Genomic DNA, 13515 nt, shown 5'->3' on the forward strand with positions numbered 1-13515 from the left:
TAAGTGCAATATATCGTATGACTTTTAGGTTTGCATGATTTGTCAATTTAGCATAGCTATCGTACGCAACGAGTGACCTGATAAATTGAGAATAAAGGAGAATATTTTTATGGAAATAACTCGGTGGATTTTAATGCTTTGCTTTTATAAAACAGAGATTTCAAAATAATTCCAAGATATCGCAAATAAATATTTACGATCAATTTGAATCGCTAATAATTTATGAACAAATATTATTTATAATCAAACATTTTAAGATGATATAAGTTTAAATAATCTTATACAGATAAGTTAGAAAAAACTTTCCCCTATAAGTTGCAACAGCTGCCATGAAAAATTCGATCAAGTAAGCCCATGTCAAACGCAAACATGTCAAGCTTGTAGCAGGGGTAGTAAAAGTTCAGAGAGATTAAATTGATTTTTAATTAAATTGTATCATACACGACATAAAAATTGTCAAACTAAGTAGTAATTCTCTGGATCCATCGCGTTAACGTGTACATGTTTTGTCTAAAAAGAAACTCGTTCCTTCACTTATATTCTCAAAATTTTTCGAATAGACAAGGATTATAATTGTAGGAACGCATCTAGCGATGCGCTGATAGTTTTTCTTTCGTAGCTGTTTTTACCTGCAGTGAAGATTTCGAGTCAATGGAGTTAGTTTAATTACATCGATTTCGCGACCGAGAACTCATGTATAGCAGTGTTTTGGGGCTGGGCCCGAAAAACATGAGGGCAGTTCATTGCGTCGAAAATCCTCTGGCCAGTAAACACCATTATGCTTCACCCCCAACGTCTTTTATTTTCCCTCAAGCACCTTTCCTCTCATAATCAGACCCTTTCATTTAAATTATTTCCTTAATTTCTCGATTCATTCGAATGTAAACAAAGCTATTCATCTGAAAGAAATATTAAGTATTTTCAAATAATGTCTATATTCTCAATAACTAACATCATATATAGTGCACTTGATCTAAGTATTTTTCGAATATCTCCTCCTGTTTTACCTTTCATAACAGATTATGAAAAATTTAATAGATTTAGGCAAGACTGTTCTGTAAACAAATATCAAAATGTCAACATCGGTGTACCAATAAACTTAATATCCATTATATTTCAAAGTCGCTGTTCGCTCATTACCGTCATACAATTTAGAGCCAATCCCTCGTAATCTCCAGGAAGATCGTAGATCCACATCTCTGCGTCGTTCATTCTAGCATCCACGTGGACGAGATTGTCACGGATCTACAGGGAGGCCTTATCCCGAATGACCTATACAAAACGTCTTTCCCTCGGGGATTAACTTTAATCGCGAGGTTCCTCTAATTCCATGCACGTACGAAAAACCGTTGCTATCCGATATAGGACACCCTTAAACTCTCGTTCGGCGAAACTTCGGCTATTCCAAGCCGGCGAAATTTCTGCGGCATTTTCGGGATTTCAGCGACGACCGCTGGATGCTTTTCCGTTCGGCATCCTCTTGCTTTCGGCCCTTCCGCGATTATGTCATGACTTCAGACCACGTATTAGTTACGGATTAAGCGAGTTGGCTGGTTCACTTTTGATCTCTGATCTAGCTCGGACAACTTTAGTTGGTGCTGTATAGTAGTTTGGATATTAACTACCTGCACTGCGGCACGCCTTACGGTTGTCGTTCAGGCACGTGCTAATGCATCCGTTAATGCTTCTGTGACTTGTAATGGATAGCGAAGTTCGGTTTTTGTTCTTTACTGGCGACATCTAGTGGAGAGGTTGCCCAAAGAAGATGACAAAATTCGAATTACATTTAGGTTATGTAATCTATGTCGGTGTAATTTTCTCGACACAAATATATGCAACTCTTTGATTCAGCTAAGAGAACTTGGAATAAAATAAAATAATAAAACTTGGAATTTATTATAAATTTATTCTATAGTTGGTATAATTAAATTATATGAACGGCACGAAACAGTTTTAGGTTAGGTTAGGTTACTTTATTTCCTCAGATTCGACTTCTGTCTGTATTTTATTCGATAAAGATCATCAGTGGATTGGAATGAAATCATTGAAATGGTCTGAAAATGAAACTAAATAGCTTAACCTTAACCCAAAAATAATTTGATAATTATTTCCAAATCTTATACAAATTTTAATTAAACGACAATTTTATTGGAAAATATTATGAACCTCGCAACCCAATTTCGTTATTTAGAATGATAACGGAAAAAATTCGTGAAATATTTATGATACTGTTTTTTGATAAATACGTTTTTCTCACTTTCTATACGTATTTGTTCCAGGCCGAAATATGGAGCGTGTTCATTGCCATTTTGAGGAAGAGCGTGCGAAATTTACAAGCGTGTACAGACGTAAACCTCATCGAACATGTGCTGCTTCGATTGTCCCGAGCCGATACTGTTGTCGCAGGTAAATCCTTATCACGTGATTCTAGCCCTGTTCACGTATATTAAGTCCACACATGCGATTTACACACGGGTCGATTTGCCTCTGTTCGACAGATTTACTGATCGACATGCTCGGAGTACTGGCCAGCTATAGTATAACGGTGAAGGAGTTGAAACTTCTATTCGGTGCTATGAAAGCCGTAAAGGGAAAATGGGTAAGAATCCGCGAGAAAATAGAAAAAACTTTCCCTTCCTCTTGGAGGAAAGTTTCGGTCTCATATTAGAGGAAAAGGGACGAAACTTTTCACCTGTGGACGCAGCTCTGTCTTCGTCTCATTTTTCTATGCTTGTTCAAAGTGACGTATCTCGCAGAGTCTCATCGTTGTTCTTGTTTGTGTCACAGCCACGACATTCGGCGAAACTGTTAAACGTTCTCCGCCAGATGCCGCAACGGAACGGGCCCGACGTGTTCTTCAGCTTCCCAGGAAAAAAGGGATCGGTAAGTCGATTTCCATCCTTTTCTCCGCTGGTCCTTCCCGCCGGATATCCCTGTTACGGCCTCGTCGAACTGAACTCTATTAAACTTTCGATAAGAAAATTCGCCTTGTTTCACGGAACTTCCACTCGCGCTTAATCCTCTGAATCAAATGACGCATTGATTCTTCGATCGGTCGAATTCTAAACGGACGTAGCAGTTGGGAAATTATTGGAATTATTGGTAAAATCTTTGGAACTCGATCAAGGTTAAACGTTAAATATCTTTACGGCAACGCGTGAAATAAAGTTCGATATGTAGTTTAAATATCAGATTAAATTATTTAGAGATTGCTTGTTTCTTTTTATTTTTATTTTGGACTAGTTGAGATACAGTTTATTTGACATACCTCAAATTTACAATTTCAAAAAACGCAGCGATACTTTTCAATGTCAAATTTCGTAATTGTTTTCTATTTACGATAGCGTTAAAAAAGTTTTTTTTTTCTTGCGGAGTTAAACAAAACGCTTTCGAATTACCTAGCCAAATTTTTCAAAAGATATACGCAAACATATTGTTTATGAGTGAGAATATAGCTCGCTTTACCATTGGTATGGCAGCTATTTGTATCAAGTTCGAAAGGGAAGATGAAGATGGCTCAAATACACGAAACTTTAGAAAAATCCATGGAAACAGATGTCGTCCGGTGCAGGAGACGTTTGTAGTCATTCAATGAGTTCTCCTCGAGACAGAAACTTTCGATATGATAGAGTACGTTAAGGAAAAGAAGTTTTCTATTCGAGGGAACTGTTTCGAACGTTTTCTCTAATGTACAACTTTGAAAGAGTACAAGTCAAAGTAGAAGTGTCTTCTACGAACTTTAAGCCAAGTTGTTACCTTCCAAGGATATATCTAAGTCGCTCATTTTAAACGAATATTCGGGGTAATCTCTGCTCGCGAAGATCCTAAGGAAATACTAATTACAGCAATGCGTTTAACCTTGACTAGATTTTCTCACACCAGTTCAGTTTCTCAATTTCAAAGGACGTAAATTTCAAACATACTGCTAACAACTCCTCGTAATTTTCTCCATTGCAAGAAATTTATCAAAAGTTTTATTGAGATCATAGCAATGTATTATTCGAAGGTCCTAATATTCAAACGTTTTAATGATGAAAGCCTAGAACTACCAAAAGGATCAAAATGACTTGTGGATATTTTACTTTCGCAGATTTTGGCAAAATTAATATTGCTAAACAATTATCACCGTTTGCGTATAATATATTTAATCACTTCTTATAAGTCTAACATTAAAGTAAGATATATGTTTTTATAAATGGTAAAAATAAAATATCTGAAAATATTTTGGGCCCTTTGGTAGTTGCAGTGTTAAGACAATTATCGACAAAATTCTAATTTTCTCTCATCTTATTTACTTATTTCTGCACCGACTCTCTCAGGCGATCGTGCTGCCACCACTCGCGAAGTGGCCACACGAGAATGGTTTCTCGTTTACCACGTGGTTCCGTTTGGACCCCATCAACTCCGTTAATATCGAACGAGAAAAGCCGTACCTCTACTGGTAAGTGGTCTCTTACATCAAGCCCTCTTGCGGGAACACTCTCGAATCGAAGTGGCTGCTGCTGCCTTAAAGAATCGTTTACATTACTGACCTTCGAGAGCAAGCGAGACAGAGGGGCCCGTGTCGCGGCAAAGCGGGGGAAGAAGCGCGAAAATCGAGGGCTCTGAGAAAGGAACCTACGAAGCTCTTTCGGCTCGGAAGTTCGAATTTGATTAAACGCAGCTCCGTTTGAGTTGGCGCGAAAAAAAGGCCTCCCATCATCGGAGCGTCGCGTCGTGCAGCAATTTGATCGCATTCCTTCACGCGGAAACAATTCGATTTCCATACAACCGACAACCGTTGTTCCCATTTTATAAAATACATCGTTATTTCGAAGGATAGGAGTAGAACGGGAGGGGGCTGAAACCACGCGGAATAGAAAGGGGATCGTTGATGAATTTTCACGGACGGTGTACCCCTTAACGATTGTTTTCATCGAAACGCTCCGCGTTCTCTGTTCGCAGTTTTAAAACTAGCAAGGGAGTGGGATACTCCGCACATTTCGTGGGGAACTGCTTGGTCCTCACCTCTATGAAAGTGAAGGGAAAGGGCATCCAGCATTGTGTCAAATATGAATTCCAACCACGAAAGGTACGTCATACCCACGCGACACTTTTATAAGAAATTTTTTTCGAAAATGCTTCACCTAATTTCGAAGCGATCGCGTCAAACGTGAAATTCCAGATTAAAAATTTAAAAACGGTTAGATCTTTTAAAACTTGGTGTTAAATCCTTAATTCTAATCTTAATATTATCTTCTTTTTCAATCTATCTCTTGCAAATATTAAATTTCGAATCGACCGTAATCGGAAGAGCGTTGAGAAATTGTCGCGTTCATTGAACGTGTTTTAATCTCAGCCGACGATTTGTTCAAGATATGTTCAACAGGACCAATGACATTTATTTTCACAGTGGTATATGATCGCCGTAGTGTACATATATAATAGGTGGACGAAGAGCGAAGTTAAATGTTTGGTCAACGGTCAATTGGCTTCGAGTAGCGAAATGGCGTGGTTCGTTTCGACAAACGACGTAAGTGAATTCACGTATTCAATATTGCCTATTAATGGTCTGTGTTTGCCGGCCGCGATTAATTCGATTGAAACGCATAAAAATGGCGGCTCGCGGTCACGAGATGTCCGCTGGTTGAAGAGGGACACGTGTTACCTTGTTTGCAGGTCTTTGACAGATGTTACATAGGAGCTACGCCGGAACTGGACGAGGAGCGAGTGTTCTGCGGACAAATGAGCGCTATTTATCTGTTCAGTGAAGCTCTGACGACGCATCAGATATGCGCTATGCACAGACTGGGCCCGGGATATAAGGTACGCTAGCCTGGGAAAATAAAAGTTTGCTCAGATAACGAATCTAAAAAGCTCGCTACTAGATTCTCTTCCCTTTCTCTTTGTAATTATGAATATCTCTGAATTTCTTTACACGGGATTCATGCTCCGAAAATCCGAACTGCACAGAGACACGAGGAAACGTTATTATTTAAAAAGAATTCCCCTTTATGAGCCTTCCGCGAGAGTCTTTAATTTTCTCTAGCAATTTCGCCATTTTCCTTGCAAAGGCTCGCCCGGAATTCGCGCAGATTCGTTACATATTCAACAACCCGCGTTCCCGTTGCGTTCTGTTCACAGAGTCAGTTTCGTTTTGACAACGAGTGTTACATGAATCTGTCTGAGAATCACAAAAGGGTGAGTGATGAGCCGGAGCTCACGAGCATGGTGGACCAAAGTATGCAAACTGTAAGCATTTTATTTTATTTTCCTCCCGTTTACATTTGATTTGCACATTGTTTAATCGCTCTGTTACTGCGTTCGAGTTCGTCAGAGGTAATTACCCCGATTATCGACTACCACTACGAATAAATATCTTTTAACCCAGAAGGTGACGTTCCGTTGGACGTTGCAAATGACGTTTGTATCCATCGACTGCATAATTTGCTTATTTGTGGATTTTTCTTTCGTTTCTCCCATTTTTTCTTTCTTTTTTTTTGGTGTTTTTTCCCTAGTTCGTATACACATCTCGTTTCCACGCGAGCCATCCTCTGTGTTTTGCCTGACGCTTTCTTGCGATGTAGACGTAATAGCAATTGCCCTGGTTAATTTACAGCCTGTTGAATTAGTTACGTTCCTTCGAGAACCTGTCTGTTTGATGATTTTGCTGTGATGCGTGTATCTTACACATTTTTTCCTTAGATAATACGAATATGTGTACAGTGCTTTGTACCAGTTACACGGTTTGAGTAACGTTATTCAGCAAGGTACACTGGTGGAGAAACCCGACTCTCGAAAGGGTGTTAAGTCTGTAAATGTGTGTTTCAAGATTTAACACAGTCTCGTTTGTGGTGTGTGGCACGTGTCTGTCTGTTTAACACGTAGACATCGATTCGAATGGTCATCATCGACTTTGAAAGTTCGCTATTTTTCGGGAGGAATAGAGGGGACAAAAGGATTTTACATGCGGTTACACGTTCGTGGTTATTGAGAAAACTTTCAGAGACGAATTGTGACTAAACGTAGTGGAATGACTCTAAGAGATGCAATCGAGAAGACACGTAAACAATCTTAACAACGCAATTTTATAGGTGCTTTACGATGGCAAGCTGTCGAATGCGATTGCGTTCATGTACAATCCGGTAGCAACGGATTCTCAGCTTTGCTTGCAAAGCGCACCGAAAGGCAACGTCTCCTATTTTATACATACACCACACGCCCTTATGATGCAGGTATGACACCAAACACTCGTAATTGGGTGTAAGAAGAATTCAACGCTCGGCAAATCTGACGTGAAAAAAGAATTGGTCGTTTATCCGATTAGTTTTTACAAATTTTTACTCGAAGACATCTTTCGCTCCGCTTTCGTGTTTTGAATAAATAATCTTTTTATTTAATTATCTTCGTTAACCCCTTGAGGATCGAATTATTCTGCGAGAATCGATAAAAAAATCGTACATTTTTTTATTACTATATTTTAGTGCATTTTATCATCTAGCATAAAATAATTCAAAAAAGCTGGTATTTTACATTTAAATTTTACAGCAGAAAGGAAGGAAATTTTACGATCCTTAAGGGATCACTTTACAATCGTTGGATATTTCGTATAAATTAATATTACCGCAAAAAATTGGAAAAGTCGAAACTCGAGGTGGAAAAAAAGTACGCGTAAAAGATATAACTTCCGCGTCGAATTTTTATTTCGAAAAGTCATCCTCGAACAGAGTTCTTCTTCCATGGAGAAATCGGAAACTACTTTTTTTCCCAAGCGTTCGAATTTTTTTTCACAGCCGAATGTAGAACATCGAGCTACAGACTATGTACATATATATGGAAAACGAGTGATCGAACCTTTTGCTGTCTATTTGTAGGATGTTAAAGCTGTCATCACGCATTCCATTCATAGCACGTTAAACTCGATTGGTGGCATTCAAGTGTTGTTCCCTTTGTTCTCGCAACTAGATATGCCTTACGATTGCATAGCGCCCAACGATGTTAAACGAGATCCAACTTTATGGTAAATATATACTGTAACATTTTATAACAAGTGAAACGAACATTCGGCTCGTGCCTCGCCGGTATCGTATTGTAACGACCTCGTAACGATCCAATTCGAATTTTAGTTCGAAACTGTTGGGGTTTATTTGCGATCTCGTGGAAAGTTCGGAAACCGTGCAACAACACATGGTACAAAACCGTGGCTTTCTGGTAATCAGCTACATGCTGCAGAGAGCGAGCAGGGACCACCTTACAACGGAAGTCCTCACCTCCTTCCTGGATCTCACGAAGCACCTGGTCACGTGTCTCAGCGTCAACAGCGACTTGTTACTGAAACAGGTATCGATTTAGTCATTAGTTCAATTCTCGTACGGATTAAGGTTAAAATTAGAGTTAAGCGTGTTTAGCGTTAAGTTATCTTTGGATGAGAGTTAGTGATCGGAGTTCAGTCGAGTCGATGTAGATTTACGAAGATACGTATGCAAGAGCTTAGCTTGCACGAAAGTAGTAGAAAATAAGTAACGTATCACTGTCGCGTAAACACGTATCGTGTATCGAGCTAATGAAGATAATTCATCGAGGTGTCATCGTTGTTCAACAATTTTTCAAACGATAAAATTTCGCGCGATGAATTATCTCAATTAATATATCTTAAGAGTTCAACGTTATTTTCAACTTAATCAAAGTACTCAAGCATACCGACAACCTGTACGAGACCACGGTTAATCGCATAATTAGAAAACCTCGTTCATTTATTAGGGTTTGTATCTCCAATGATAGTTTATGTTTAACCTCCCCCCCTAGCAAGATCATGGTTGACACATCCTAGCGAGTCTCTCGAGAAAACTCCATATGTTATGGTGCATTCACAACCCTCTATCGTCCATTTTCCTATTTTTTTTCTTTTTTTTCGTTTCACCCGCGATATACGATAGCATGAACCGAAGGATCATGAGACCCGATTGCGCCATATTATATTTTACTCTGTATCTATTATACCTATTCCGTACGATACCTGTTGCAAATAGCTTGTACGATAAAGACCTGCTCGTAGACTGCTCTTGTATGTTACATGCTACTTATAATGTATGTGTATATTTTCGTTCGTCGGTTTGATCCGTTTACGATGCATCACGATTTCAAGCATGAACTATTATATTTTCCTCGTGAAACGACATTATGCTACTCGAATCTTTGGATCGCATGCAATCTACCGACTTTTAGGCTTCCTGATTTCATAATATGGCTACGCAAAATATTTTTGTTCACACTAAATTGCTTCCATTCGAGAACCTCTACTTTTATTGTTTCTTGCAACGCTGAAGAAAGATTATTCTCTTTGCTGTGCCCGATCTGTCTGAGTTTCTGTTCGAAACGGTGCTACACGAGAGCGTACTTATGACAATACTGTCCTTTCTTCCAACCTCTGATACTTCGCTTCCGTACTCTGTCGAGGATGCCTATCGCCTTCAAGAAAGCTCTTTTCATTATTTTCATTTCTATGCGCACAGATAAATATTGGGACATCCTTTTCTCGCGGTGAACAGCTAGATCATGAAAGAAAGGAAGATCATCGTGTCAGTGTTCCTTTAAAATTATATACATATGTAAATATATATATATAATTTTCCAGTGAGAAATATCAAGAAGAAAATGCAAGATCCTGTAATTTCTCTGTGACTTTTCAACTTTGTCTCAATATTACCTCCGAAGCTACCAAACTAATTTTTCCGTGCATGAATGTTCGACATGGACTGTCCACTCTCTATTCTCCTCGATCTACGTTTCTTTTTATGATAATTGTCGTGAACTTACGATGAATTTATCGGCACACTCTGTCTCTCTCTTTCTTCCTTTCTTATTTTAAGTTCTTCCCTGTGTGCTTCCGTCTTACGATACACAGTCTCTTGCACAGTACATGTTAAGTTCCTACTCTGAATATCCCTTAACGAGACGACGCTCGTACGAGATAGCCAACTGGTACGATTATTTTATTTCCATCGAGTATCCATGAAACGAGGGAAACGTACCCGAGAAGCAGGGATAAAAGACCACATAGGAACACATAAAAGTCGGCTAGATTGGTGTGTCCGAAGAACAGGCAGATCCATGGTGATGTAGTCGTTTTACTTTTCATTCCTAACATGGCAGCTATTGGACCACGTCCTTTTTAATCCCGCTCTGTGGATATATACACCGGCGCCGGTGCAAACACGGCTTTATTCATACTTGGCCACAGAGTTCCTCAGTGACACGCAAATATATTCTAATGTGAGGAGAGTCTCCACAGTATTACAAACGGTGCACACGCTTAAGTACTACTACTGGGTTGTCAATCCTCGAGCTAAGAGTGGAATCACGCCCAAAGGACTCGGTGAGTATACGTGGAAGTTTAACAAGCTCATAGACGCGTGATCAATGGATGATCTAATTGTTTGTCTGGTTGCAGACGGACCGCGGCCCCAGCAGAAGGATATTTTGACAATACGTTCTTATATTTTGTTATTTCTGAAACAATTGATCATGATCGGGCATGGAGTGAAGGATGACGAGCTGCAAAGTATTTTGAATTACCTAACGACAATACACGAGGTGAGTTTCTCGTCCCTGATGACTATAAACCGATGAAGAATCCTGCGGTGATAATTGGATCTGTGTCTGTTTACAGGACGAGAATTTACACGACGTTTTGCAAATGCTTATATCTTTAATGTCAGAGCACCCGTCGTCTATGGTGCCTGCTTTCGATGCCAAGCATGGCGTCACCACGGTTTTCAAGCTGTTGGCAGCCGAAAGCCAACTTATACGTTTACAAGCGCTAAAGTTATTGGGGAAATTCTTTTTAAGTCGCAGTACACCCAAGTGCGTGGTTTAATTTTAAACGTTAATACGAATACTTAGTCGACATAAACTGTGAGCTATTCGCATTACAGACGGAAAGGAGACGTCATGGACCCCTACAATCTGTACACATTACTAGCTGAAAGGTTATTGCTGAACGAGGACACGTTGTCGCTACCAACTTATAACGTTTTATACGAGGTATAAGGAAGAAGCTTCGCATTTTTGATATTATCGTCTAATCGATACGCTAATCTGAACATCTTTTCAGATCATGACAGAACATATTAGCCAACAGATTCTTTACGCCAGGCACCCTGAACCGGAGTCTCATTATTGTTTAGAAAACCCGAGTAAGATTTAAGAATTAATCTGTCTATCATTTCACGAAACGCATGATGGAATATAGTTACTTATACATTTGCGTTTTTCCACAGTGATTTCAAATGTAGTAGCAACGTTAATTCGACAATCAAAGCAAACGGAGCAATTGTTAGAAGTGAAAAAGCTGTTCCTCTCGGATATGACGTTTTTGTGCAACAACAATCGAGAAAATCGACGAATCATCCTACAGATGTCTATATGGCAGGAGTGGCTAATAGCCATGGCCTACATTCACCCGAAGAACACGGAAGAACAAAAGATCTCGGATATGGTGTACTCGTTGTTTCGTATGCTTTTACATCACGCTATGAGATACGAGTGCGGCGGATGGCGCGTGTGGATAGATACCCTGTCCATCGTGCACTCCAAGGTAAATATCTGGAAACTGATGCGAAATTAAAGGCAGTCGACGTTCACGTGACTCTCGTCTGTTCCAGGTATCCTATGAGGAATTCAAGCTTCAGTTCGCTCAGATGTACGAGCATTACGAGAAGCAACGCTCAGATAACATCACGGATCCCGAGTTAAGACGGCAAAGGCCAATCAGCACTATCTCCGGCTGGGATCAGCAGCATTCAGGGAATAATGGGTATAACAAACCATCACCCTGGGGCAATCAACAGAATCACGAAGTACAACACATAGAAAGGAATTATAAGGTTGGATATAAAGTTAGGGAATTAAGTTCTGTAGCAGGTTCCGTGTATCAAATAAATTTATGCTGAGAAATTCTAAAATCCAAGAAAAGGGAAATAGTTAGGGATACTTAGAGAGTTATCAGATGTATTAAGATCGAGAGAAAAGATTAAGAAATTGAACGTATAGGAATATTTCATTCTCCTGTTTCGTGGGAGACTTAAATATTTATCCGGAATGTGATATAGCAGGTTTTTAATATCGTTATGTACAACACAGGCACTGGTAGACGTTGACAGTTTTCTATCAATTGTAGATACGGTGCATACGCGGACAATGCGGTTTTAATCGTGCAATTTTGCATTTCCAGGAGTTCGATGCGACCGAGAACAACGACCGGTTGGAAGAGTCCTGCAGTTGCGATTTGAACTCGATAGACAATACCGAAAGCGACGGCAGCCCGGCGATCGTGAAGTCGCATAGCGAGACTCTGGATACCGCGCAGTCGAGCGAAGCGATATCATTGGACTCCAGATTAAGTGACAAACCCGAAACACCGACAACAGCGCGAGAAATTCACACGGACACGCCGACGATCCTCGAAGAAGGAAACAGCGAAGCAATCTCCATTCCAACCACCCAGGAGACTAGCGAAGCGATATCGATAGAAAGCTCCAGCGACTTCTACAGCGAAGTTCACAAGATCGAAGGTTCCAGTCCAGATTCGATGGCGGTGCAGGAGGTTCTTAAGAAAGACGACGAACGCCCAGAGCAGAAAGTACAAAACGAAACCGTCTCTCAGTCCTCCTCGGCTGAACAAACGGAACAAAGCGTACAGACTAAACAGGAAGAAGTCGAGCAATCTGACGAGACCGTAGCAACATCTAAGAGCAACGCAGACGCGTGTGATGCTGTTACTTCCAATGTACAAAAGTCGGGAAATGAAACCGAACTTGAAGTTCGTGCCGAAGCGGAGGCCGAAGCTGAAGCCGAAGTCGAAACCGAGGTGGAAGCCGAAGCAGAAGGCGAAGCTGAATGCGAGGCTAAAGTCGAAGCCGAAGTAGAGGCTGAAACCGAAGTGGAAGCCGAAGCTGAAGCGGAAAACGAAGTCGAAGCCGAGACCGAAGGCGAAACCGAAACCGAAGTCGAAGCTGAGACGGCAATTGAGGTTGAAGCCGAAGCTGAAGCGGATGTTGAAGTCGATGCTGAAAACGAGGCTGAGACTTGCGCGAAGAAGGACGAAGAGACGAGTATAGAAAAATCAAACGCGAAGGAAAACATCGCTCCGAATGACGAGGTTCCTTCTGACACTACGGAAGTTTCCGAGAAATCGAAACAGACAGACCAAGAGAAGACAGACGAGACGTCAACGGACGTCGTTGTTTCAACGGAGCAAGTTGACTCGGAAGCTGCGTCACCTGTTTTCTCTAGCGAGACACCAGAGCCATTGACCATTAAGGACATCGAGAAGCTGCAATTGGAGAACGATCGAGAAGTGATCGACAGCGATACCTCAGAGGCGTACTTAACACCGACGGAGAACCAGGATAATATAGGCGACATAAAGTCGAAAGAGGGAGATAAGATCGAAGACAGTGTGGCCGAGAACACCGAGAACACGGAGGAATCGAGCGTTGACGTTGAGAACAACGGGAACGATATCGAGGAAGCCGT

The 13515-nt window shown here is 40.6% G+C and overlaps 1 protein-coding gene across 1 annotated transcript; it reads left to right on the forward strand.

Moving 5' to 3' along the window:
• Positions 1-1508: 1508 nt before the first annotated feature.
• Positions 1509-13480, forward strand: LOC143221372 (neurobeachin-like; the record flags this gene model as incomplete). The annotated part of the gene is made up of 21 exons (XM_076446841.1): positions 1509-1523; positions 2280-2406; positions 2499-2599; positions 2788-2883; positions 4320-4441; positions 4945-5071; positions 5393-5512; positions 5659-5805; positions 6124-6231; positions 7074-7214; positions 7854-7999; positions 8106-8319; positions 10102-10354; positions 10430-10572; positions 10649-10842; positions 10914-11022; positions 11093-11174; positions 11259-11575; positions 11643-11864; positions 12212-12985; positions 13079-13480. Coding segments are annotated over exons 1-21 (3960 nt in total), but the record flags the coding sequence as incomplete, so codon positions are not given.
• Positions 13481-13515: the final 35 nt, after the last annotated feature.

This window comes from Lasioglossum baleicum, unplaced genomic scaffold (assembly GCF_051020765.1).
Source record: "Lasioglossum baleicum unplaced genomic scaffold, iyLasBale1 scaffold2321, whole genome shotgun sequence".
In the NCBI taxonomy this organism is placed as follows: Eukaryota; Metazoa; Arthropoda; class Insecta; order Hymenoptera; family Halictidae; genus Lasioglossum; species Lasioglossum baleicum.